Genomic DNA, 26,556 nt, shown 5'->3' with positions numbered 1-26,556 from the left:
AATTAAAAGAGACACCAACTTTTTGTAGAGTTGCATACTGTAGCTTTTTGATAGTATGTCAGCACCATTTCTGACAGGTGGTCCTGCTAGACCCTGGAAATATTATTCTTGGCAGTTTGAGATGAAAGGAATTTAGTATTATACAGTCCAGTGTTTCAGAAAAGCTACTGTCAAAATGATTTAGAAAGTAGTATTTGTGCGATAAAATGTGGCTTTAGGCATTTGGTTTTGGTTATGCAGTGCTCTGTCTACTACTCTTGGCTCTCAATTCCATTCCTTCAGTTTAGACCACACCATCCTGTACTCCTTTGTGCTGCTGTAGTTTTGGGAGGAATGCCAGCAAACGAGATGTTTCCTTGTGTCACTAGGTCGTGTACAATTTGGCTTAATTAATACAATTAGTCTTATACTGTGACGTTTAAAGTATGTTTGTGTTCAAGAAGCACAGAGAGAGGCTTTTGTTGCAGTTTTCTGGGTGGTTTGGTGTGCCTCTGTTCTAGAGGCTGCAGGATGGTGCTCTGTGTCTCTCTGGGGTTGGTGGGACTTGTGTTGAATGGGGGGGGGGGGGTGTTGTTTAGGTAAGGGGAGAAAGACATACTGGATCGTAGGCAGAAGGATGAGATAATGACTGACAAGCCTCAGTCATATTTTTTAAGTGGTCGTTGGCTTTCACAGATGAAGTACACATCTGATGAAGGCAAAATTTCCTGCCTGGGTTTCATCGAGAGAGAGCGTGAAAGGAAAATGATGGGGAAAAGAAGTAATAGGAGAGAAATAGGAATGCGCTCATGGCTGCTGTGGTCAGAGGGACTAAAGAGTAACTAGCAAGGAAATGGGAGAAGTAACAATAGAAAAATCACAATTTCTCTGGAAGGCGGCAGATGGATAGATCGATTTAATTGGTTGACTGTATAAAGGAGTTTGATACTTGTAGTTGCCCCTCTTGTTGTGCTTTACAGCGTAACACTCTTGAGGGTGTGAGTTGACCCGTAAGTAAGCCAGCCAGTACTTCAGATTACATGCTCTAATACACCCTAACATACACGCTTACACAACCAGATTAACTCGCTGTGTGTGGACATCGAATGCAACACATTAAGCACACATGTAGAGTACGATGCGATGGAAGGGGCCAGGTGAAGATCAAAAAGCTCTGGTACCTTTGTGTCTTAGTTGTGCTCTTTCTCTATCCATCACTTTTCTTGTGTTCCTCAAGTTTTAAAGTATGCTTTTGAAAGCTGGTCTCTTGTGTGAGGATCACATCTTTCCCAGAATGGGCTGTGCATGGCCAGTAATGGCAAGAATAGTTTCACTGATGTGCTGTTTAAATTGCCTCGGTGTTTCAGACTAGTGTGTTCATACGCATGCCGGTGACACTTAATTGGTGTATGAATATGAATTGCGTATCAGTACTCAAGTGGTGTTACCCAGCTTGATCCTGGAAGCTTGACTTCTTAAATGTTTGGTTCTGGCCCTCAGCAATTCCCCTGATTGAATGTCCCTTGTTGCCCAGACCCACTTTAACCTTTTGTGACCTCTTCGTGATGCCAAGAGAGTGGAAAAAGCCTCCAGATCTGGGTCCAGTTGGAGGAGTAGTGCTGCTGTACGTGTGGTACATCTTAAGGACTATGCGCTGTCCTGTCCTTCACAGTGTTACTGAACACATCACCTTGTTGGTGTTTCACTGGACATACAGTAGTGCTTGGTACAGGCTGTAATGTGGAGTGGGGTTGCTGGTCCCACTCGCAAGGCATCCAGAATCGAAAGCCTCCCAGTTCTCAGCCATTGGCCTGTATGTGATGTAGTAAACTTGTATCTCTCCCTCAGAGCTGCTGAGTCCCTTCCTGCATTCAAGAAGGGTCTCATCATATTTTGGATCCTTTTGTTTTCCAAGCTCCCGATAGCTTCCGAAGTTAATTCATATGTCTTTATTTGCATTTTTTTAATTTGTAAGTCACAGGAAGCTGCTGGAATGTGTGTTTGGAAAATAGTGTTATCAAAGAAACAAGCTGTACTTTAATCCTGTGTTTTGTATCTAAGCAAACTGTGAACTGCAGTTTACTCTAAGTTGACATCTCTCTGGGAAAAATAAAACAAATTCATAAATGTACAGTGTGTTGGTGCTGTGTGTGAGGTAGGAAGTCATCGGCGGCCTCAGGACGGCTCTGATTCGGCTCTGTGTTAAGCTGTAACGAACAGCTGCCTCTGTCTGCAGAATATCACAGGCAACCAACTGGTGTGATGCTGCTGGACAACTGTTAACAAGGAGTTCATTAATTAACACAAGCGGGTTTTATTTGTTTCAGTTCACAGTGGAGAAATGGAGTGAGATGCCAGCATTTAAACAAAGAAATGCACTAAATTAGCAAGAACTAGTCACTGGTTCCATGTGTAGTGTTTTTATTTTATTTCATTTTCTGTTTCAGTGGTCCTTTGTCTATGACCCATTGTGTAGTGCTAAGTCGAGTGCTTCCGTTGCAACCTCAAGCAGGGTACTTAACTTTGATTGCTGGAGAATGAGTGTGACTTGATTATTGTCATTGTAAATCGCCCTTTATCAAGTCGCGTGTCAAGCACATGAATAGTAACGCGAAGTGCCATTTAGGAGTCGTCAGCATTATCTGCTTTTAGCAGTGAGTGGTCATTTGTAATGCTGTTGTTATTGCTCGCCCAGAGGTCCCCCTCCCGTTCCTGGACGCCTCTCCTTTCCTTGCAGGACTCCCTTTCTTACATTAGTTCCATTTAGGGTAGTAACACCCTCCGTCTGTGTGTCGGGAATGCAGCGTCTGCCTCACCACCCACCCCCAACGCCGCTTTCTTGACAATTTACTCCTTACAATGAGTGAGTGGATTCACCCTTTAGCTGCTGCTCACACACAGAGTTTTGCTGTTTTGTGGTAGATGTCCACAGTGGGATGTCACTTCAAGCTGAGTCAGTTCTGTATCCAGACATGCCCCACTGGGCTGTGGGGTTCGCAGGCTGCTGTGTGCAGTAACAATTTTGCAATGTAAGGCTATCAGTAGGCAGAGCTGGAATGGCAGTGGCTAGTGTAGTTCAGCCCCAACCTTAAAAGACAAGAGGGCCTGCCAGAGGTACCCCTGCTCATCATGGACCCACATTTTGTTTCTGTTCCAGCTGGCTTTTTAAAAAGCTGTAGATGTTCATCTTTTTTGTGTAGGAGCAGACGACATAGTATGGTGTATATAATGTGGCTGTTCTTGCTGTCCCACGCGGTCTGCTGCCCAGATGGCGAGGCTATCCCTTCACCCTTGGATAGCGACGTTCACTGGAGTTTCGGACTGTCAATAATAGATGTAGCTTTTATGAATATTTCATGTAGAACCAGTTGAACTTGACTGTGCAAAGGGTGTTTAAGTCCAGACAGGGGGCAGCTGTATTTTTTGCTTTGGCTTTATTTACCCTTTGTCTGTTTTAGGGCTCTCAGGACTCTCCAGGGGGTCAGGAGGGGTTGGTCCCCCCACCCTTCTCTGCCTTCCAGCCACCTCCACCTCCTCCCCCACAGAATGGGCTGGGATTAGAGTTTGGAGGGACCCTTTTTAATTCTGGAGGACAGAGGCAAGCTGAGGCTGGAGTAGGGACTAGCGGGTCCACAGCTGCCCCCAGTAGCTTGAACCCCACGGTGAGTGGTTTGTACTCTTCAGTGTTTTCTTTTGTCAGCAAAGTGTAACCGTGACCTGACCATGCCCTCCTCACCCCAAAAGCGAACGGATGGTGCCTTGCAAGCTGATGGAGCGACTCAGTGCGGGACACAGGCAGGGAGCGGAACAACTGGAGGACCTGCTGGTGGGGACTCATCAGAGAGCAAAGTGACCCCAAAACGACTGCATGTCTCAAACATACCATTCCGCTTCCGGGATCCTGATCTCAGGCAGATGTTCGGGGTAAGAGCAGATGGGGTCACCACTGTGGGCAGACTTAAGGAGAGAATGGTGTCGTTGTTAATAGAACATGGGGCAAAATTAGAAAGCACATGGTGTGGGGGAAAAACTAGTGCCAGAAGAGATTGTCCTTGGTGTCAATGAGCTGCCAGATTTATTTCTATCTGTTCCGGATTAATATTGAGAAATATTTAGTTTTACAGTGTATGTGGATTTTGTGAGGCAGTGAAGTAACTCGGTAGTAACTTTTTTTTTTTTTTTTAAAGCAATTTGGAAAAATCCTTGATGTTGAGATCATCTTTAATGAGAGAGGTTCAAAGGTGAGTGAAACCTTTCAAAATGTATGTGCGCTGACTCCTCGACTCTCAAACACAAATGGGACTGGACGTCTGTTGCTTAATGTATTCATAGCTCCATAGTCACGTTTACCACTATCGCAGTCAGTAAAAACTGTATAGTACATACACATACAGTATGTTCCTCCATTTATTCACAGGTTACATTCTAGAAAAACCTCAAAGCTCATTTAAAAAAAAATCCCTTCCATCTGTCCATTATCAGTAACCACATGTCTAATTTCAAGTTATGGTGTCCTGTTAACTTTTTTAAAAACTTTTTTTGAACCACATTAAAATTAAAGCAGATTTAAAATTACTCTATTTTTATAGAGTGCTCTTCTCACAGTGACACAGAGTGCTGAACAAAGGGATAAGACAATTAAACAAGATAGTTGACTATATACTAGAGTAACACATTATCCATGCAGTCATTAAAGCTATAAGCATGTCTACTGGCCACAGAGGAATGGAACGAAAAACTCCTGACCAAAGTCAAGGAAGGAAATAAACATCTGGGGATCCATGTTCCAGTGGTTGCTTAGTCCTCCTGGGCATTCTAGATTTAAAAAAAAAAAAAAAAAAAAAAGACTTTTATTTAGAACTAATAATAATATTGTAGCTAAGTGTTAATTTGATGTCCCAGTTCACAAAGGTATGTCTCGTTCATCATGGCAGGCGGTCATCACCTTCACTTTGTGTTGGAGTGCTGGTATCACGACAGGCTGGCTGTCTCAGGTCTTATCATAGGGAAACAATGCTCAACAAGAAAGAAACTGTTTGTTTGTAAATAACTTAAAAGAGATTAGAGAGGTTAAAACAGAAGGGAAAAAGCACAGCCAACAAAAATTACACTGGTTACTGATATGCCCAAGTGAACATGTCTTTATCTTGGATTTAAAGGCTGAGACAGATGGGACATTCTTGACCGTAACTGATAGACTATTCCACATTTTAGGTACTCTATAGCTAAAGGCACATCCTCCTACTGACAACTTCTTAATTACATGTACTTTAAGGTAACCCACATCCCATGACCATTGCAGATCAGATTTTCCCATAGTCCTAATATTGATCACCAGCACTTAAACACTCACCGACACCAGCTGCAGTTATTTAATTAACTAATGTGGTCACGCACACGTGTTTGTTCTGGCTGCAGTTACAGGTCAGTTTTGTTTTGCAAGAGACAGAGGTTTTAAAACACAAAACTGTAAAGAAAAGTACAGTACATTGGAAAATGTTCCTCTATGAATATCAAACTCACATGTTCATAACATTGGAAACGTGTGTATAGTGTATGTACAGTATGTTACACAGACACATATGAGCTTTTGTGTAAGCATGCTGTGTAGGATATCTTTTGACTAGTTTAAATTCAAGGCAGTTTCTTGAATTTATCTCCCGCTCTCTGTCCTGCTCTCACCGTCTCACTTGGTTGCTTGTTATGTACTTCCGTACGGTTGCTCTGACAGATGGCAAGGCAGAGCATCCCTGAGCCATGTCACGACTCTTTGGTCACTGCTGTGTACTCGAACCCAGTTCTCAGGGAACGAATCTGCCCTCTCTAACAGGCAGTCCTGGGTGCGACAGCACATCAAATGTGGGCAGCTGGTATCAGACCGATCTTGTGCTCACACACTGAATAAAGCGTGGCTTTCTTGCCTTAGTCCTGTCTGACTGACTGATGTGGTGTGACTCGAAAGATGCGTTCGTTTTTATTCATGACCCTGTCCCCTCTCAGCCTTGTGCTATTTTAGCACACTTTACTTCATTCCTCTTTTTGCTCAATGATCAGTGTCTCTTTACATCTTCCTCCCCCCCAAATCCCCCCAGGGCTTCGGCTTCGTGACATTCGAGTCGAGCGCGGACGCGGACAAGGCCAGAGAGCGGCTCCACGGCACCCTAGTGGAGGGGCGCAAGATAGAGGTAAATCCTCTTAGTTTTCCCACTGCTTCAGTCTGCTTTCATGCCCGGTTTGCCGTCTGTTTGTTTATCGTTCCGCTTGGTCAGCGCCGCCTGCGCTTTCGTTTGTCTGAGTTTTGTTTGAGTTTGTTGACCACTGGACTGTGCAAGCGGCACTGGAGCATGCTGGGAAGGTATGAGGCCGCTTTGAGGTGGTGTTCCTTCTTGATGCCTGTCCTCTGTTTATTTCATTGTTTTGTTTTTGCTCCCACCTTAATTGATGGGTTGTGTTGGGGAATCTGGCTTCAGGTGCAAAGCATGCTGGGAAGTGCACCTCTGTTAAGAGCATGGCAGCATTTGACACTGTTGTACCTGTTGTAGATGCTCTCTCTGCTGGAGAGAAATGAGGGAGTCCAGATGTGGAGCTGTAGTGTGTGCCACACTGCAGGATGCAATGCGTGTACACAGTGTTCAGATGCCACTTTGCTTCAGCATCCCAGCACTGCACCCCGTCCTCACAAACTGGTCCGTGTCCTCGTGGCAGCAGCTGCTGCTGCTGTCTGTTTGCTTGGTGACATGCTGTGGTCGAGGTCTTCCCACAGTGGCGGCACTGCATGTGTTCATGTTCCAAGCTGCCTGTCTCTGGACATTACTTTCGCGGTTCAGCCTTCGCTGTGTCAGCTGTGCGCCATTTACCGTTCTTGCACTGTTTATGGATCATCCGCTGTCTTGCACTTCTATATGTTTTAGAGTTTTTTGACCCCTTGCTCTTAAATTTCTCCAGCAGTCTCTGCTCAGTCACTGGCTGCCTCGATTAAAGCTGTTCTTCAGTGGTTCAGCAGGTTCTGTCTGCTGTATGAAGAAGCACACATGCGCGCATACGCAAAAACATACACCTTTGCCTTTTGGACCCCTGATTGAGTCATGAAGAAAATTCCAGATTACAGGTCATGCTTGACTTGCAACCCGGATTTATGATAACTTTCCCATTAACCTTCTAATATTTTTAATAATCTTGGCTGGCTGCTTTCCTGCAAGACACTTATTTCTTATTGGCTGCCAGTGTATGTCTCTTGGTGATTACGTGTTATTTACAAAAATGTTTTTTGAGATTCCATTTAAGTTCTCTTTTTTTTTTTTTTTTATTATAATGGCTAGCAAGAGAAAATGTGAGCATTCTCATGGTGCAGAAAAGATCAAGTGAAAGAAAACGATTTAGAAATGAAAGCGGATGTAATGCTGAATAAAAATGTTACTATGCTGTACTGTATATTCTATATTTTGTATTAATTCAACAAGAATGTGAAATACGTGCAAAAAATATAGGGATGCTCTGTTGTACAACGTAGCATTCATGCTGTTAATTCTTCCTCTATACTTATGGTTCATGTGACTAAAGTATATAGGGACAGAGTTATTGGAACGAAAACTTGCGTAAATTGTAAGTTTCGGTATTTTCTGTGCATACGTTTTACCGTTGTTCCGGTCTAATGCGGTATCAGTCGAGTACTATGATTATTGCATGAATGAAAATACCATCCTAAGACTATGATGAGGGAGGGGTTTTGCTGGAGGTTTTTTTTTTTTTTTTTAAGGTTAAATGCTAAAGGTGTTCTGAGATGTATACTTAGAAATTTTGAAAGTGCATTTTTATAAGCAGCACAGTTTAAAGTCAAGCATTTAACAATTTGGAAAATGGAGTCTGAGCTCCTGGCTGGATCTCAGTGTATCTACTCAAAATGTTTCAGACTCAGGATTTCATCTGATTTGGAGTAATTTGAGATGTGGTTTGCTCTCCAGTCTGAGCCCTTACAAAGCAGGGCTCCATTGATTTCCATGGCAACAGCTCACACACACAGGAACTGTTAAGGTTTGGAGTGCGAGTGGTCCCAAATGGCTCTAACAGCTCCGTGTTTCAGAAGAAAGGGCTGTCATAAGTGAGTGCTTCCTGTGCTTTGACATGTGGTGTAGACATCTCCGAAGTGCTGTAATCGTTTGAACTGCTTGAAAAACAGTTTTGGAAATTGACAGAGGCTTTGAGGTTTTTTATTTTTTTTTTTTTTTTTGGTCCCACAACTGCTGCTTGGAGGAATTCAGCCGTAACAGCCATGAGCTTTAATGTGTTCCTCTCCTTCAGCCAGTTTCTTACTTGCATACAGAGGGCTTGCTGTCACTTGACATAATGTGATTTTGCAAAATTTAGAAATAAAACTGTTCTTTCCATTTAAACTTAAACAGAGCCTTAGCCTGTCTTGTCAGCACTTTTCAGTGGACACTCCTGTGCACCATGTTCTCATCATATTGTACCTTCGTATTAATCCTCTGCTTATACGATGCTTTTGTTCAGTGTGACTGAGTGTTTGAGCTATTTGCACAGCATGGTATTTTTACTGTATCAGTTCAGGGTAAGTACCTTGGTTAAGGGTACTGCAGCAGGCACAGTAGGTTGGGACTGAACCTTAGAATTATGAGTTCATGTCTTTAACTGCGCTGCCTGCTGCCCCTCGTCGATGTCATGTCCATTACATAATGGTAGCTCTATCAAATGTGTTGCATGATATTGTGAAGGTGCTGCACTGTTTGATTAGTTAACCCTGTAGATTGGGCATGATATACACTGAAGCTGGCCTGAATATTTCCTGATGCGGTTCTTTGAGTCAACACAGACATGTTAGGCTGCTGCTGCTGCAGGCTGCTCAGTTGTGTCTCAGTGTATTTGGGTATGCAGTGGTTCGAATGTGCTTGGGTTCCCTGTCCGTGGAGGTTCCCCTCCGGAGCACGCAGGCTGCCATGTTGTATTTGTACTCATTCCTATGTCAGATGAGATCTGTGCCTTGGAGGGATCACCCTTCTCTCATGTACTTAGAGCAAGGGGTTCAGCATGTTGGTGATGCCCCTCGAGTGTCCGTGCTCTTCTGTGTGGGCAACGTGCCTCCTCCTCTTTCTGTCTGGCCGACGGCGTTGGGACGGGACTTGGTCCATCGCTCGTTGTGAGTGCAGGAAGACGGGAATACCTTCGTGTTCCTCCCTAGTCCCGCCTCGGTGTGGCACGCTGGCCTTGGTGCGGAGAGCGTATGTCCTAACACACTATGGACAGTACGCCTCTTCTTGATGCATGCCTCCATTTCTATCACCCCGTTTCCTCTCTGCATGGCTAATCATGATCTGCTTTTTTCGGGTGGGGGGTAGTGCTCTCAGCCCCGATTAAAAACTGTTTTCTGATTCAAGAAGGTACTAGTGTTAACATGTAACCCACTGCTCTTTTTTGTGTCACCTTGGAGAAGGTCTTTGTTGAGTTCTGGTATCAATGGAAGTGCACTAATTGAATCGTATGGCACCGTATCGCATGCAGGCTGGAATGATGAGCTCTCAGTCATGCACACAGGGCTTCTGCTGGGGGTTTGGGCCTTGGAACTCATGCGTGTGTAAACCTAGTTTTCCTATACCTACCTTTTTCTTTTGAAAGAACGGGAAAAGAAAGAAGGATAGCACATCTCCTCCACATAGATGCGAAGAAGTCTACACAAAAAAGGCTTTTTATCAGAGTCCAAGGTTCGTGTCCTTTTTGTTTATTATACACTTTTACGTGCTACCGCGTAGCTCTACGGAGTTGGGAATCGTTTATTGCATTAGCACGGCAGTCACTGTGGAGTCCTGGCAAAAAAAAAAAGGGGACTGTGGTTTTGCGTGTGTGACGGAGTGCCATGGGGAGAGAAGTTGTGCACCTCCTGTGTGTTCTCCTGCCCTCAGCTTTGCTTTATACCCAAACCACCCATTGCCTTTGCCACCTCTCCATTACACCAGTGTCAGTCTGTCATGTGGCTGCCTGCTTCCGGACTTCCTCTTGGTGTGCTTTCTTACTTACCCTTTAGGCTATTGCAGTAGTCTCTTTTATCTGCCCTAAACAGGAATAGTGGTAGAGGCTGCATAGCAAAAAAATCTGGGTATAACCATATGTATAGGATATAGGATACGTATAGGATATAACCATATGTAATATGAGTTGTAATTGTAAATACATTGATCAGTAGTCTCAGCGATTAAATAAAAAGCTATAAAAACCTTCAGTTTTCAGCCATATGCAATAATGATATCAGTGCTTTTAAAGTGAAACCTAAAGTCCAACAAAATTACACCAGATTTATTACATTGTTACAATGCGGTACACAACAATGGTGAAATAACTTGTCATTACAGATCACCTTCTGGAGAAGATATTTAGAGCGCGTGAACATTACTGCTCAGTACAGTTCTAAATTTTATGGCTTTTCAGTCAACGGTGTTCTCCAAAATGTGCTGCATAAAAGACGAAAAATACCTGCGGCTGGTAACGCTGAAGGGCAGATAATCGGGACTCTCCTCACTCTCTCCGTTAGGGCCCCCCCCAACTTTGCTTTCAAGTAATTTTGTATGAAGTATTTTAAAATCATGTTTAATAAAGGATTCAATACATAATGTTCAGGACCGTTCTCATTTTAAATCACAGAGAAGACGACTAGCGTTTACTGTTCATTTGTATGAACTGTAGATCTGTGCTGCCCTCAGCTGTTGTCCAGCAGAAGTACATCTTGTTGGGCGACCTCTGCTATTCCCATGTCGGTGACTAGTCACTGATCGAAGAACAAATAAGTTTCCGCATTACTAAAATGTTTCACTATTAATTTTCTGGCTCATGCTACAGTGGTTTTTGTTTTTAGTATTTATTTCAGCACTCACTGCAAATGTTCTAGCTTGTCATTGTTTTCATTCCAGAGCTTCTTGCAGACTTTCCGGCAGTGTCTTGTTAATGGTAATTAAAAATTATTTTAATATCTTGCTGTAGGTGGATAATATAAATTATGTAAAGCATCTTGCTGATGGCTTACATGAAACACCAGTAGAATTTCAGTAGAACCAGTAGAATGAGGCATTTTTATGGCTATTGTAAGGATTAAGCCAGCACGGCAGTGATTTTCAGCAGTTTTTACATATGTACCACATGTTCATACTAACCTATAAACCTTTACAACATGGCGATTTAGTACCATGTTCTGTTATCTCTTGTCCCGCCTTACACCTAAATCTGTTTTTAAGACTTCTTTCATCTGAGATTCTACTCTTTATAATCATCTCTGTTTATTGTGGGAGTTATTGTGCTGGGATATGTCTTGGTTTATTTATTATATATTTTTTTCTGTTTCCCTGATGACTTCTGTGTGTTGTTGTCAGTTTCCACGGTAACTGCTCACGTGTCCTCACGCCATTTCTCCGGCATCGGTAAGTTGTGTACATACAGCATTGTTACAATCCAATCACCACTTGACTAAGAGTGTAACAACCTTGTGCTTTAAAATAGTCAACTGTTGCTAAAGAGTATAGTGTAAATAGACATAACACAAACCCCATGACTGCACACCACTGTAATATTGTAGTTAGTAACCTGAAATTGTAGGTGGTTCTTCTGACTGTTATGCAGTCCAAGCCTGTTTGTTACTAATGAGAGATTGAGATGTGTGCTGTTTTGAGGAAAGCGACTGCTAAATGTTAATGAATAAATGTTAATGCTGGCTGTATCACAGTGTAACTACTCTCTTTTTACATATATATTTAAGTGTTCCTTCAAAGGTATATAGTGTAATTTACAGTATATGGCAATATTCAGTGTAATGTTAGTTATGGACTGTGGTGTGCTTTCATAAAAACATTCAGTGCACTGGTAACTGGACATTGAGTTATGTATGCGTTTGTGTCTGCCCATTTCACATATCAGAGGAATTCCTTGTGTGAATCTACTGCACGTTAATGTTGAGTGTGACAGTTTCAGCTAGAAGTGGTTCACAAGCTACATTTTTGTTAGTTTTGTGCATGCCTGCGAGGAACATTCGAGAAAGTATGTGAGTTGTGCTTTTGCTCTCTGTGTGTGTGTGTGTGTGTGTGTGTGTGTGTGTGAGAGAGAGAGAATGCGAGTGCCTGAAATGCACTTTCTGCTGTGGTTGTAATGCAGCCAGATGTGAGTAAAAGACTATTGGTTTTTTTTTTTTTTGGACATCCAGACCAGAACATGGCCCGACACATGGGGCAATCCCACAAGAGTGTAGGGCGGAGCGTACCCACGCCATCCATTTCCTGCTCCCCTTCTCCGCTCCAAAATACTCTGGTTAAATCTTGTCTTGTGCTCACATGACACTGCTGCCAAAACTCGTTTGATCAGATCCAGTTTTTCAGATTTACCCTAATGATTGTAGTAAATTTTCTCAGTGCATCAGTGACTTTTGCACCAGTTTCTTAACTAACGCACACTGCTGCCTGTACCTCTACGAGATATTTTAACATTTTACTTCGGATGTCTTCCCCCTTCCACTGAGGATTTTACGTTTACATGTATTTACTTTGTAGACACTTTCCTCCAAAGCAACTTCCAACAAACTCTGTGTAGTGTTATCAACCCACACACCTTATTCATCAAGGTGACTTAAACTGCTAGACACACTACTTACAATGGGTCACTCATCCATACATCAATTTTAATTCTTTTCTACATTTAAGACTATATTGAGCTGCTTTCCCACAATATTTCATTATGTACTGCATGTGAGTGCACCGGCTGAGAAAATTTGCGTATGCTAATATTTTCTTTCCCATTATAAGGAGAATTACCTTCATATCAGCATACTTGGATTCTGGAAGTTATCAGATGGTGTTATGTAATTATGCCTGTTATACCTGGCACAAAATTTGGAAACACTTTGCCTTGCTCAAAAAAGAATGTGTGCTGGATACTGATTAAAGTAACATCTAATACACAATGCAGTATTGGTGGTATACAGTAAACATGCACTTAAATGGTAATATTATCCATCAGATTGTCACGATAGCTTGGAACTGGATTTTTTTTTTTTTTTTTTTTTTTTTTTTTTGAGGGGGTTGATCTCTTGGTTGTTTCAGGATATCCTTTTTATAACCTCTCACCTGACTTGCTTTGTGTGTGAGTAGTTTTCTTATTGGTCATATTAATACCCTGTATTTATGCCTGCTGGTGTTTCCTGCATATAATTTCATTTACCTTGACCTTTAATGGATGTCCTAGCCCTTCATCTCTTCTTTGGCACGCTTGCTCTGTTCCCCAAACGATTGGAAGTTCTCTAGCGGAATGGTGACTTATTCAAATAACATTTTATAAATGATGCACTTTAAGGAAATGCTCTGAAATATGGTATTGCTTTTGCAAGAGAGATTTTTTTTTATGGTCAATAATTTTGAAGTTACCCGAGTTAAAATGTGGAGCATTTCCATGTGTTGAGAGCATATCTCCCCCTAAGCCTCCATCCCCTCACGTTTATTTTCTTGCATATGCACTGGTTCCGATTGTTTTGATTTTGTCGCTGTGCTGCATCTTCTGCTTGCTGATTGGCTGATCATTATGTACATATTACACTGTTATGTTACATGCCTGATGATGAAATGTATTGGCTGTGTATAATCCGTGTTATGTATTATAGTTTATATCCTGGACAAATTAATTTTTTTGTTCCAGTGGTATTTTGGGGGGATTCAAAATGTTTTCTCTTTTGCAGCATAAGAATTTAACTGGATTTTACACTAGTTTATAATAGAACTTCTTTCCTGTTTCTTTGTATGTGTGTGTGTATACATTACACAAATAGGTATTCATACACAGCAAAGTATGTTGTATGATGGACAGCTTAGATTTCCTTGTTTGGATTTTTAGCCATTTTATGACAGATTAGATGTCCACACTAATTGGCTTCTGTACATTTTCTCAGAGTTCCCACACTGGTGAAGCCTTGATAAGGAAGGTGATCGTGTGTTCAGATGTATGATATGCAGTTGACCGGAATTTTCCACGTACTATCTCCATTTCCTGTGTGTCATGACTTCCTAATGTGTAGCTTTCACTTTATCCTATCTGGTTGTCAGAAATACTTAAAAAAAATCCTTTCAGTTACAGTAATTTTTGGCTTGATGTGCCAAATCACTGTGCAAACTCTGTAAATACAGAAGCAAGAAGACAAACAAGGAGAGAAAAAAATCAGTCATTCTACAGGTAACATATACACTATGATTTCTGATACTCTTAAGGGCTATGTAACAGGTTTCAGGTTCTTCTTTCTCTTTAGGGTCTAAGAGCATTTCTAGGTTGTGCCAGCGTTCACATGTGCACCTCAGTTTGGTGTGAATGTGTGTGTGTGGCTGGAGGACAGGCACGCCGGTGTTTCTGGAGTTGACAACTTCCTTCCTTCACTCTTTTTCTCTGTGCCCCCCTTCCTCCCAGGTGAATAATGCCACAGCCAGGGTGATGACCAACAAGAAACTAGTCAGCCCTTATCCCAACGGGGAAACCCTGACTGCGCTGCCCTATGGTAACCCACACCCCAGTGCATACATCTGACTTGTTCGCATGAAAACAACTTGTGCTGAGTTGCTACTGAAGACTGTCTGCTCACTCTGTACGCATGCAACCCCTCCTGAGAGGTGTGAATGTTTGACTTTACAGACTGATGTTCCCTAATCCCTTAGACAAAGCATTGCCTGGTTCCTATGTAATGTTTTTTTTTTTTTTTTTTTTTTTTTTTTTGTACTTCCCTCATGTTTGTTCAGACTATAATTTCATGCCACTGTTGCTTTTTTGTGTCACCCAGCAGGCTGGAAGCTGAGTCCAGTGGTGGGCGCTGTATACGGACCAGAACTCTACGCAGGTGAGATAAGTACGTCTCCTTCCTTCCTTCCTTCGTTCACCAGCCCTTTCCTATGAGCACTGTGTACATCTCATGTTAATAATTTCACTTGGTTGGTCTAGTGTGTTTACTTGAGTTCATTTCAACTCGCATCACAAATTGCATGTAGATCAAAAAGCATTTTGCAAAAATGGATCTTGTAGATCTTTTGTGTGAGAAGAAAAGTGCACGGTGTTTTGCCAACGCTGTTGCTTTGTTCACCGTATCTCTTGAGTGGTTAAGATCCCTTTTTCTTTCTTGCCATCTGTACTCTCGCAGTTCCGGGGTTCCCATACCCCACGGCTGCAGCTGCTGCCACCACAGCGGCTGCCTTCCGTGGTGCTCATCTGAGGGGTCGAGGTCGACCCGTGTACAGTGCCGTACGAGCAGCCGTGCCCCAGCCCGCCATCCCAGCCTACCCGAGGTGAGTCAGCCATGGCTGTCTGCGGCACGAGTGTTCACACTTAACGTCAGCTGTATTTGTCTTCACGAGCCTATGTTAGTCTGCATGCTGCCTGTTTTGTTCAAGGTGGGGGGGGGGTTGGCTGTCTAGATTAAGTTTTACATGCAAACCTAATGAAGCAATCAAGCTGTGTACCATAGAAAAGTACCACTTCCATACTTTAATGTAAGAGAATGTGGTCAAAATACATCTTATCCATACAGTACAAGTGCCGCCTAAAAGAAAGCACTGGTGTTACCATGCCAATGCTTATGAAAGCATTATGATTTTTACCCCAATATATGCCAATATTCACTTCAGACAAAGTATTTCATAAGAAATACAGGAAAATGCTCCGAGACAATGTTTTTTATGATAGTTATGGAAGTTGTATTTCAGTCTGCATGCTGCATGTGTGTGAAATAACTATTTTTTTTTTTTCTGTCTCCTTCCCCATCCTCTCTGTCTTCTTCCCTGTTCTAACATTTCTTAACCTCTCCTCTTCTGTCTTCCATCTTTGTTCTTTCTGTATCTCACCCCCTTTTATCCTTTCTCCTCTCTCCCATTACATTCTTTACCCACCTCTTCCACTGCTGTGTTCCTCTCCTTTTCTTCTGTCATTTGGCTTTTCATTTCACTTTTTCCTGACCCTTCTCCTCCATCATCCTTTTCACTACCTCTGATCTCCATCCAATTTTTCTCTGACTACTACTTCACCACTATTTTCCCTCTCTGCTCATTGTCCATCGTTTTCTTCCTCCCCGACTTTCATCCTCTGTCACGATTTATCTGGACTCTGCTTGTCCTCTGTCAATTTTTTTTTTTAAACTTTTTTCCTCCTTGTTATTTTCCATGACTGATCTTCAACCAACAATCTTTCCCTACTCTTCTCCTCTGCCATCGTGACTTCCAATGTCTCTCATCTTCATCACTTGTTCCCCTTCATTCATTTGTTCTCTCTCGCCCTATGTTTTCCCTCCACCCTATGCTGTTCCATCTGTATATCTCTCAGTGTGGTGTATCAGGATGGGTTTTATGGAGCTGCCGATCTGTATGTAAGTAACGTCCTGCCCACCTACCTCCCCACCCCCCACCGTCTTATCACACGCTCTCTGCCTCACAATGTTCTGTGTGTTTGTGTGTGCATGTGCATAAACAAATTGCATAGAGCCGTGTACTTGTGAATGATATAGCACATTTGTACTATAGGTATTGAAAATGAGCCCCTGGCCAAGACTGTAATGTACATTCAAACACAAACATTTTTTGAAAAATCTAAATTGTGTTTTCATTCATTTTTATACTCTGACAGACTTTGTTTAGTACATATAGTAGCTAATATCACCTTATTTTTGTTATGAATGTTTTTATGTGGGATTTTGAACCTGAAACCCACTGATTGGAGGAACAATTAGGAGTGAAGCGCTTTCACTTCTAACTGCTGTGTAAACTGCTGCCCATAAACCTGCGGCAGTGTGTTGCGGACTTCACGCAGTTATATTGCTAAGGCTATACATTCATAACTAAGCTGCTCTACACAGGTGTGTGCGTGTACGTGCGTGCGCGTGTGTGTCCAGGTTGACAATAGCTGTTTCTGTTCTCTCTGTAGAATAGTGTTTCAGGACACTGTCATTAGTGCCAGATTGCCTCAGGTAGGGTCAATATAAACCCCAGTGTGCATTATACCATTGATTATTGTTTTGATATTGATCATTTAAAATTGTGGCGGCATTGCTGTACTAACTCACTGGAATCTGACACATGCGGAATTGGGGAAGGGGTTATTGTTCCCTCCACTTTTATTATTTATTATTTATGGCTACCAATGTATATAGTAGTCATAGCCACCCTTATTACAAGGTCCTGTATTACATCCTGTTAATTTAAAGTTTCCTTTTCTTCAGCAGTAAAATTACAGAGGTCAGGTTTCTTTTACTATTATTTATTATTAGATTCACATTGGTTTAGGTGCACACGCGCGTAGAACTTCATATGCAGAATGGTACATTATCAGCATTAGATGCTAATATACATATCCAGCATTAACATGAAAACGTGACTGTTGAGACTATCACCAGCAGGGGAGTTCTTCTTGAACCGAGGACATTCTAGAGAAGAGAGTGTGGGGGGGTTAACCCCAGTGAGAAATGCTATGGTAATGTCCTGTAGTGCAGCTGTTCTCCAGACCTGTTCTTGAAAAGCTGCAGCCCAAGTGGTCTCATCTGTCACTTAAAATCAGAGTAATGTCCTTCAGCCTCATTCGTGCTCTAGCTCACATGTGATGGGCTTTAAGTTTCCAACAGAAGGCCCCCTGTCCTCCAGGAAGGGGTGATTTCTTGCAATCCTTGGGCCCCGCTGGAATCTGTTTCCCCAAGACAGGCAGTCGGGGTTTTCTGCAGTTTATTTACCCCATCAATGCAATTTGGACCTCATCCCTAACCCCTTCCCGATGTTTCGCTCTGGGTTCGCTTCACGTGTGGCATGCGAAACTGGAATCGATGTTGGCATGCTGACACCCTCTCCCCTCACTCTTCCCTCCAGTCCCCCGTCTCCCTAAACTTCTCTGCCCCCCTCTTCTTTCCTGTCGGTTTCTTCAAGATGTCCCTGTTCCCCCACTTGCTCTCATCTATTGAGCCCTTCACCCTCCCACAGATGTATGGAGGAATGCTGGGAGTTGTAGTTGATTAGGGTAGAGTGCAGTGGTGTGTTTGATTGGGACTGCCTTTTTTTTCCTCTGTTTCGGGATGCATGCTGGTATTGCGTTGTGGCCACGTGACCGTTTGTCCATCTCTGTATGTGTGTCTGTGACACAGGTAATGTCTTGGTCCTGTCTTTTTATTTGTAAGTATCTTTATTTCTTTCATTACTTTATTTGTTGTCTTCAGTCATGGGTGGGTGTTTTATCAGCTACAGTCAGTGTATGTTTTTCATAGCCTTAGTATTACCCTCAGTGTTCTGGTTGCCTTGTCTGTTTTACATGTGTATACCCCCCCCCCTCCCCCAGCTTTTGTGTTCTTTTAGTGTCATATGTGGCTCTTTAACTCTGGCTGAGTTGGAGTCGTCAAAGTCCACAATTTTTTTTAAAACCTGTCGTGTTATTGCCCAGCTTAACGACGGATGCTGTGTATTGCATCCCTGACGGGGCTGGAGTTAAAGAGCCCGGCTCTGTGTAGTGTTCACAGTTCAGTGTTGCTTTGAGGTGTGAGCCCTGTGGCTTCAATCTCTCTCTCTCTTTCTCTCTCTTTCTCTGTCTGTCTGTCTTTTTGGCAGGGTGGCTTTGCGGCCTATCGCTATGCTCAGCCTGCTGCGGTAACTGGGGCAACGGCTGCGGCAGCTGCAGCAGCTGCATACAGCGACAGGTGAGGGCACTGAGCACTCTGATGGACAAAGGTTTGCGAGAGGGCCGTTACAGGCCTGTTCGTAGTGCTCAGGACTGATTTCCCCCCTTCTGTAGTATATTAATTTGCATGTTATACTTCTGTCACCTTCTGTGTACTGTTTGACACATCCTGTGTTTACCCGGTAGCGTGTTATGTTGTGTAGCTCAATACCAGATGCATAACTAGTCTTTTGTGGCTCATTTGTTCACTTCACCTGTTCAGAGACATCAGTCTGTAGCATTTTGCTCACAACTCCAGGTCCTTTTCTGCAATAGCCCACCTCCTATTAGTCTTCTCTTTTCTTGTCATGTGTTACAGTGTAATGTTTAGCAGCTTTCTGCTTTGATTATGCAACGATTATGAGAACTGAGTCATGCTGACGCTCCTGTGTGAGAGGTTTTACAGCGAATAGAGCTGTCTTTTACTTTTTTTCCTTTATCCGTTTCAGTTATGGCCGTGTTTACACCGCAGACCCCTACCATGCTCTGGCCCCAGCGGCAGCTGCTGCTTATGGAGTGGGAGCAATGGTGAGGTCACACCCGCCTAGCATGCATTGGGCGTAGTGACACAGCAAGATGTTATGAAACCTTTCAGCATTAAATTATCATCACTTTTAACATACTACTCAACATTTTCTCACTCAGTAGTTTTTTCATGTCCAGTATCACTGTGGTTCTAGTGTTAAGAGTATTACGACTAATTTCTAACAAAGCATTATGATGAGCAGTTTATATTACTAAGAACTTAAAATTCTTTTTTGCTTTAGCTGCGACAGTGTTACTTCAGTGAAATAGCTGTAATTGCTTGTACACGCTGTTACCACAGTTTGACTGAACGGGTCTTGAGTGGATCTTCAGAGCAGACGGAACAGCTTGTACAGATTAGAGGCCAGCAGACGAGAGAAAACGCTTTCGCTAGGGTGCACATCACACTTCTTGGCAGGGGTGCAAGATTGGAACAAATGTGTCCCTGCCACGCTGTAGGGTGTGGTACAATTGAGATTCATGTACTATTACACTCCCTTGGTTGGTTACACTCCCATTTTTGTTGAATGCTTGCTGCTGGGTTCCAGACCCAAATGGATGACAAACAATAAATGTGGATATTCTCCATTGTCACATTCCTTACAATTTGTAAACCGACAGCCCACAGTCCTGCTTGTGGCAACACCTTGATTTGTGTTGAACTATAGTTGTAATTTAGCCCCTGCTTGAGATATTCATTAAACAAATAGAGCAATTTAGGCATTAGTCCTTGATTCATAGTTTCTCTTACTGACAAATACCTGCAATGGACAAGAAAATGTATATTTATTTTGTTTCATAAAAAATCAAATAAATGTAACAGCCATAGCATGGGTGTTTCACAACAATTAGGGCTATTACTTCCTAATCTGTTTTTTTTAAGCACAAGCACTGAGCTGATGCCTTTGTCCAAAGCAACTTAATGTTAACTGTCAGCTATACAGCGTCATTTACACAGTGGGGTAGTCTTACTCTGTAAATTGGGAGTAAATGATCAAGGAGTGGGATTTGAAATGAAAGTCACCACACATATGGGAGTGCAAGACAAGACAGAACTTGTTTTATTAACCAACCTGCTGCAATGTCAGATCCCCTTACTTACCTCTTCCCCTCTCTCTCTCTCTTTGTCCCTTTTCCAGGCCAGCCTTTACCGAGGTGGATACAGTAGGTTTGCTCCTTACTAAAGGAGCCCCACCTTCTTGAACCTCCCTCTCTCAGCTCCCTTTTCATTTCTCGAGTTTGGAAAGAGCGCCTTCTGCTATATTTAAGCACAGAGACGTACTTTATGAAGCATCACAATTGTACAGAGGTAGGAACATCTGGACAGCTACTACTGCTGTGAACTCAAGACGGCGCTGATTCGAAAGCAGTTAGCTCTTCAGTTGCGTGTGCAGCAAGTCCACATGCACTGATGCTGTTTGGCAAGAGCAGAACAACGGGCGTGAATGTTTGTTTAATCAATCTTGTGGCCAATAGCACACCTCTCAGGAACGTGCGTGTGATATGCGTCTACGTCTTTGCATCTGTACACGCTACGTTGGAACAGATCAGCAAAGCCACTGCTCCCCCCAGTACCCCACCTGAGGTGTAAATGTAGAAGAGTGGATCTGCCACACAAACCAAGCTTGGGAAAAGGAGACGACACATGTTCAAACCTACATCAAGTGATGAATATCAGATCATGCTTCAAATTTTGGGGGGTTTACCTTTTTGACTGCAACACATTGCAGAAGTGTTGATTCAGTACCTCCCCAGTGTTTTACAGTTGTGAACAGAAAATCAACAGACAAGGAAGATAAAATGTTCTCTTTTTAATATGGGTTACCTCATGAAATAAACATTTCAACATGATAGTTATCACAGTGTACCTTAGTAAAAATTAGATAACCTGGCTGGGTAAGTTTTGCTGAACTCAAAATATTATGATTGTTATGAATATTATTACTATTTTTCAATTTTCCCTTGAATTATTCTTCCTTTTTGCTGATTACTAGAACAATTGATTATTGCTATTGTTTCCAGTATACTGCTTTGTTCTGGTCTCTTAGGCATTTCCTCACACACTACTACATGTAAATATGTGTTTACCCTGTAGCTTGGAAGTAGGACGACGCTGCTTTGGCGTGCAGACAGGAAGGATGGGGGTGTTGTGTTAGTTCTGCCAGACAGCAGTACCTACCTGCCTGCTGGACCCCAGAGGAGCAGAAGGGTCTGTATTTAGTTTGGTAACTGGGCCCATGAGCTGAACTAACACAGCAGCCTTACAGGTGTGACCTTTCTAAACACTGAGGTCATTTTTGTAAGCTCAGTGTGTCGGGCTACTTCACGTCTACAGCAAATGCAGTGTCCCCCCCCTCTCTTGTCTTGGGAGAATAATCTTGTCGTCTGTGTGTGGAGGTCACTGCCAGTTATTCTTTTTAATGACGGAAGAGGGAGTACAACCTAAAAAATGTTTAAAAAAAACTTTTTCTGTTTATTTCCATATTTTCCAAATGTGGTTATTTTAATTTACTTTGGATTCCAAAGATTCAGCCGACGCATATTTCTGGCCACACGTATACACTTTATTATTATTATTGCTATTGTTATTGATGTCTTGACGTTATTTTACTTTTATATTCTGATGTATACAGTAGTACTTTGGTGCCTGTTGCCTTTTTGAAGAGGCTTGCTGAGATGCTGTTCTCAGAGGTGTCTCTGTAACAGGATGATGGAAATGTTGAAGAAACACCAAGTGAAAACAATAAGTTAAATAACTTACACCCGCCTTCCAAGAAAACTGACAAGGAAAGCTACACTTCATGCTGCATTGTATTTGAGTCACGGAAGATTGATTTCACCCCGTAGCTCAGGAGTTTTCAGCTCTGTTTCCTGCAGGCCACAGCTTAGGTGCTCCTTGTTCCAGCCAATTTTTACTCTTAAATGAGAAAAAATTATCTGTATAAGTGTGAACAGTTAAAGCTGCCTCACATTTAGATGAACATTACACCGTGCATTTCTGTTTACAGAATCACAAGTTCAGCTTATGGTTGCAATTGGCAAAATTCCTACTTAAGAGATCTGCTCCAGCAAAAACCCACCATAAACTGGGACCTCGAGGAATGGAAGCCCAGCACCCTGTCCTTGCTGTAATAAATGCGAAAGGGGGCCTGTATACGCAGAGTGCAACCCTTGGGGGTCAAGTGTATGAAAGTGGAAAAAGTGTGGAAGTGTGTGAACGAAGGGCTTCAGGGGAGTGTTCATGAGTATTTCACAGCTGAGCTGTATGTAATTGTGTTTTAACTGGGAATGTGACTTGTGTCATTTTTGGAGTTGATGAAACTTGTCAGGTGAAGTCACTGAGCGGTTAAAAATACGCAGGGAGACCACTAGACTGGACATGTGAAGTGAAGAATTGTGCAGAGCAAAGTGTTGCTGTTAATGAGCTGACATAACAGGGGCATGGATTGTTGTGTGTAGCATGGGCAGGAGGTTGAGGGACATCCTAGGACAAGGGTTTGGGCTGTTCATATGTCTCCTATGCTCTTTACTACAGTAGCACAAAAAAGAATTGCAGTACTGATGTCAGTGGTGTCATGTTACTCATGGTCCCAGGCATGTATGATACAGTGGCGGGTTGGTAATGATGTAAAAAACGGGGTCCAAATGCACATGTTATAATTGACGTTATGGGGTCTCGCTTTTTTTTTTTTTTTCCCTCCCCTTCTCTAGCATGTAATAATTAAAAAGGAAGACTGCCATGAATGTGGCAATTTGTTTTATTTCCTGTTTTAACATGCCTGTTTTAGTGGAACCTTTAAGTTCAATAAAAAAAAGAAAGTCCACCTATGCTCTTGGAAATTAGTGATGTATCTTTATCTTCATATTACCACTGCACACATTATTACTGTACTTAAACAAATCACTGCATTGCACTATATGTGTACCTCTTCAGCACAGGGCCTGGGCACCTGCAGTGTATTGGTTCTCGCTCCTGAACTCTTGGCTTAATTTATTGATTTGAGCAGGGAATTTAACCAGCACATCTTCTCAATTAGTTTTTTCCCCCTAAATTTTTTTGAGATTTTTCTGTGCTACAAAGAAATTAAAGCATCTTCCCTCTTCACTGTTGAACTTCAATGGCAATAATTATTTCAGTTGTATGAAGTTTTCCATTTTTCATTGAATGAATGGCTAGCTCCTAAGTCAAAGTGCTTAAGTTGTTCATTATATTAATGCAGTACTAGTTTCTGATACTTTGTTCTAGGCACACAGATGCGCTTAATGTGAATTCATATTAAGGCAACACGTCAAGCGATGAATATCGGTAATGTTTCTTACAAAGACCCTGTGGCGTGTCCCTGCTCAAAGGTAATGGGTAAAAGTTCAGCTGAGTCAAAGTAACGAAGGCTGCTTGGAGTCACAGCACATGGAGGCTAAACACAGGCCCTGGATTTCAATCTTACTGAAGTGAAATGTTGGTTTTGATTTCCTTTTGGTTTTGTGGAAGTTCCATTGTCATCTTTAGTTTCCACTCATTGTGTGCTCATGTTTTTTGCTTTCTCAAAAGTGTTAGCAGTAAAATTCTCGCCTTTCTTCCCATTTTTCACATTTCATGGTTCTTTTTTGTTTACTGTTAAATGTACATAAATTTTTTAAGAAATTTTGTCTTGCTGCCTGTTTAATCTTCACTGTTACCTGTGTTGCATTGTTGACGATGTACTTCTGAATAAAGACATACCAGAAGTTGGATATTGTTCCAGAAGTGTGTGTTGGAAATGGTACTGTGACAATGCACAACTAAAATATTTCAAAATACGGGTATGTTTCTATCCTATGACCACAGCCCTTATAAATTAACGTGCCTTTGGAATAATCTGCAGATAAAATGGAATTTAACAGATGTTTGATTGTGATATGTGCTGAGTTTGGTGTGGTTATAAATGTGTCAACGGACAATTATGGAGGGATGGTGGTTCCAAGCAGAATTTTTCTGGCGGGGATCAAATTTTTGTGGAATTGTGAAATAAATATGGCATGAACAAATATTGAAAGAATTTAGACTATTTAAAACTGGATTTTTAAAATAGTGACACTTCACTACTGGCTTCCCTCTAAAAATTCTATTCATGCATTTCAAAGAAAAAAAAAAAAAATCTCTGCACCTTTACTCTATAAACACCTTAAAATACCACTAAAAATGGCCCAAAAAAAAAAACATTTTTCCAGACATATCACTAGTAAGGACAGTAATTTATCAACTGTTTAGTCACCCAGTGACACAAAAGCAGATTAGTACCACAAATGGCAATGGACCAAAAGATGTTAAATGTAAGCTCTCTCTTACAAGTTTGTTTCATACAGTTTGACATAATTAGGTGACAACTTGAATCCCACAAGTTTCATTTTATTTATGAAATTCTGGGAAAAGCTGTAAAATGATGGTCAACATGTACTGTATGTGGAGAATGATGAACTTTACCACAGTACTGGAGCTGGATCTGGTAACATTTCCAGATGAAATGTGTGATGCACATGCAACGCCTTCATAAAGTAACATTGCATTTTGATTTGCTTTAGGTCTTAACTCTTTTAAAATGTACAGTGATGCACAATTTTGTCTTTAAAAAGTTCTTTAAATGGGAAAGCTGCAAAAATGCATCGGGTGTAACAAAAAACTGAAAAGGACGTTAATTTCGGGTAGCCTGTATACAGGCACGTTTTTAAAACTGAAGTTTCTGTGTTGCAGTCTCAACGGTGGCACCGCAAGTAGCGCTACTGCCTCACAGCTCTGCCAAACGGGTTTGAATACAGCTCGGTTTGTGTGGGGTTTGCATGTTCGTCCCATGATCTTGTGGGCTCCACAACCCAAAAGACCTATTTCAGCTGAACTGGCGACTCTGAATTTGCCATAGTATCTGAGGGACTGCTTTGAAATGGAGTGGAATTCCATCCAGGGTGCACCTTGCCTAACTCTTATGCCTTGTCAATAGGCTCCAGACCATCGCGACCCTGCACTGGGAAAGGTGGACGAGGAAAGGTTCTAAAGCTATAGAGTCCGGACAGATTCCACAGATCCTTTACAAACTGCAAAGAAAAAGAAGCATTAAGCTGAATGTTTACCAAACAGTTCTGGATTCTGTATAATTTTCTCTCATTTCCCAGCATTGACTGGTGACTCCTTCGAGAAACCTGTTGCTCATACAGTGTGTGCAGGATCGAGGTACCCAGTGCGTGTGTCACTTCTGCGAACAACCACTAGGGGTCAGTAGAGCTGCATTATGCTGAAGCCATAGTGGCAGCAAGCAGGTTCTGCCTGGACTAAAATCTGATTCACCTTAGTGTGAATTCTGTCAGCACTCCATCGAAGGCAGAATGCTCATGAAGGCTGCAGTATGCCAGCCATACTGAAGTTATAGTTTAATTTGAAACCTAAATAATAGGTTTGATTGGTGATTAATAATGGAGAGGCCTATGTGCGCCTCCTGGTGTGATGTACACTGGTTCATTTGGTGGTGCGTGATGAACTGATTGTACTCAGAGCTCATATGTCTGCACCCAAATCTCTCCTTCTGTTGATGTGACGCACTTTTTGTGTTGTTCTCTGAGACGTACGCCACTTTGGAGAAAAGTCTCTGCTAAATGAATGAATGTAAATGTGAAACCTTGTGATAAGTAATTGAAAAGAATATGATTTTCACACACGATTAAACCATCCAGACAGGATACGGTTGCATTTCACGAAAAAACGAAATGTGTATATCTTAACATCCGTTTCATTAGGCAGTAGATCATAAGCATTGTAAATCATATAATTTTATCTTCCTTCTTTTTATGATGCACTACAATCACCCTTCACTGCATCCTCATTAATGGAAATGATCAGTTAGGTGGTGAGCTGCACTTCTTTCCCTCTTCATAAAAATGTGTATTTCTCTTACAGCCGTTCCCAGCAGAAGAAATGTTCTTTACCATCTCGTGTACATAATGGTGTAAGGACGACAGAAAACCAGTCAACGTCATTTTAGGATTTTCAAACATGCCAGCTTTAAGGGTTTGACAGATCTATTACACATATATCTTGACCAAAGAAATGTTCTTGTGCCAAGACATTTTTCTTTTCAGTCATTTTAAATTAGTTTTAATTTTAATGTTGCTTAAAGTTTAAAATAAGTTTTAAAGCTGTATATATGTCTTATGTATTTTGTATATATTTTTTATATAGTCTTAAAGCTGTAATATTTATTATTGCTACATCTGAAGCTTCTGCAAAATTGTCCAGATAAGAAATGTCTCTATTATTGTGATTCTACAGATAGTAAAGCAAACTGAAAATGCCCAGATGCTTTGGACATGCTTATTTCATGAACTGGTCAA

The 26,556-nt window shown here is 41.9% G+C and overlaps 1 protein-coding gene across 14 annotated transcripts in view; it reads left to right on the top strand.

Moving 5' to 3' along the window:
* LOC108940073 (RNA binding protein fox-1 homolog 2-like) overlaps window positions 1-24,168 on the top strand; it is a 37,052-nt gene extending 12,884 nt beyond the window's left edge. For 2 of the 14 annotated variants that reach the window (XM_029246649.1, XM_029246647.1), the window contains exons 3-14: window positions 3,438-3,641; window positions 3,724-3,903; window positions 4,167-4,220; window positions 6,072-6,164; window positions 14,413-14,500; window positions 14,780-14,845; window positions 15,134-15,278; window positions 16,906-16,948; window positions 18,110-18,137; window positions 18,567-18,655; window positions 19,125-19,203; window positions 20,340-24,168. In XM_029246649.1, the coding sequence (XP_029102482.1) occupies window positions 3,438-3,641; window positions 3,724-3,903; window positions 4,167-4,220; window positions 6,072-6,164; window positions 14,413-14,500; window positions 14,780-14,845; window positions 15,134-15,278; window positions 16,906-16,948; window positions 18,110-18,137; window positions 18,567-18,655; window positions 19,125-19,203; window positions 20,340-20,368 (1,098 nt within the window). In that variant the 3' untranslated portion in view covers window positions 20,369-24,168. The other 12 variants (XR_003797164.1, XM_029246654.1, XM_029246650.1 and 9 more) reach the window with 12 other exon arrangements.
* The last annotated feature ends 2,388 nt before the right edge of the window (window positions 24,169-26,556 follow it).

The sequence above is a fragment of the Scleropages formosus genome, chromosome 20, assembly GCF_900964775.1.
Source record: "Scleropages formosus chromosome 20, fSclFor1.1, whole genome shotgun sequence".
Lineage (NCBI taxonomy): Eukaryota > Metazoa > Chordata > Actinopteri > Osteoglossiformes > Osteoglossidae > Scleropages > Scleropages formosus.
The sequence above is the reverse complement of the archived record's forward strand: the minus strand, read 5'-3'. Positions and strand labels throughout refer to the sequence as shown.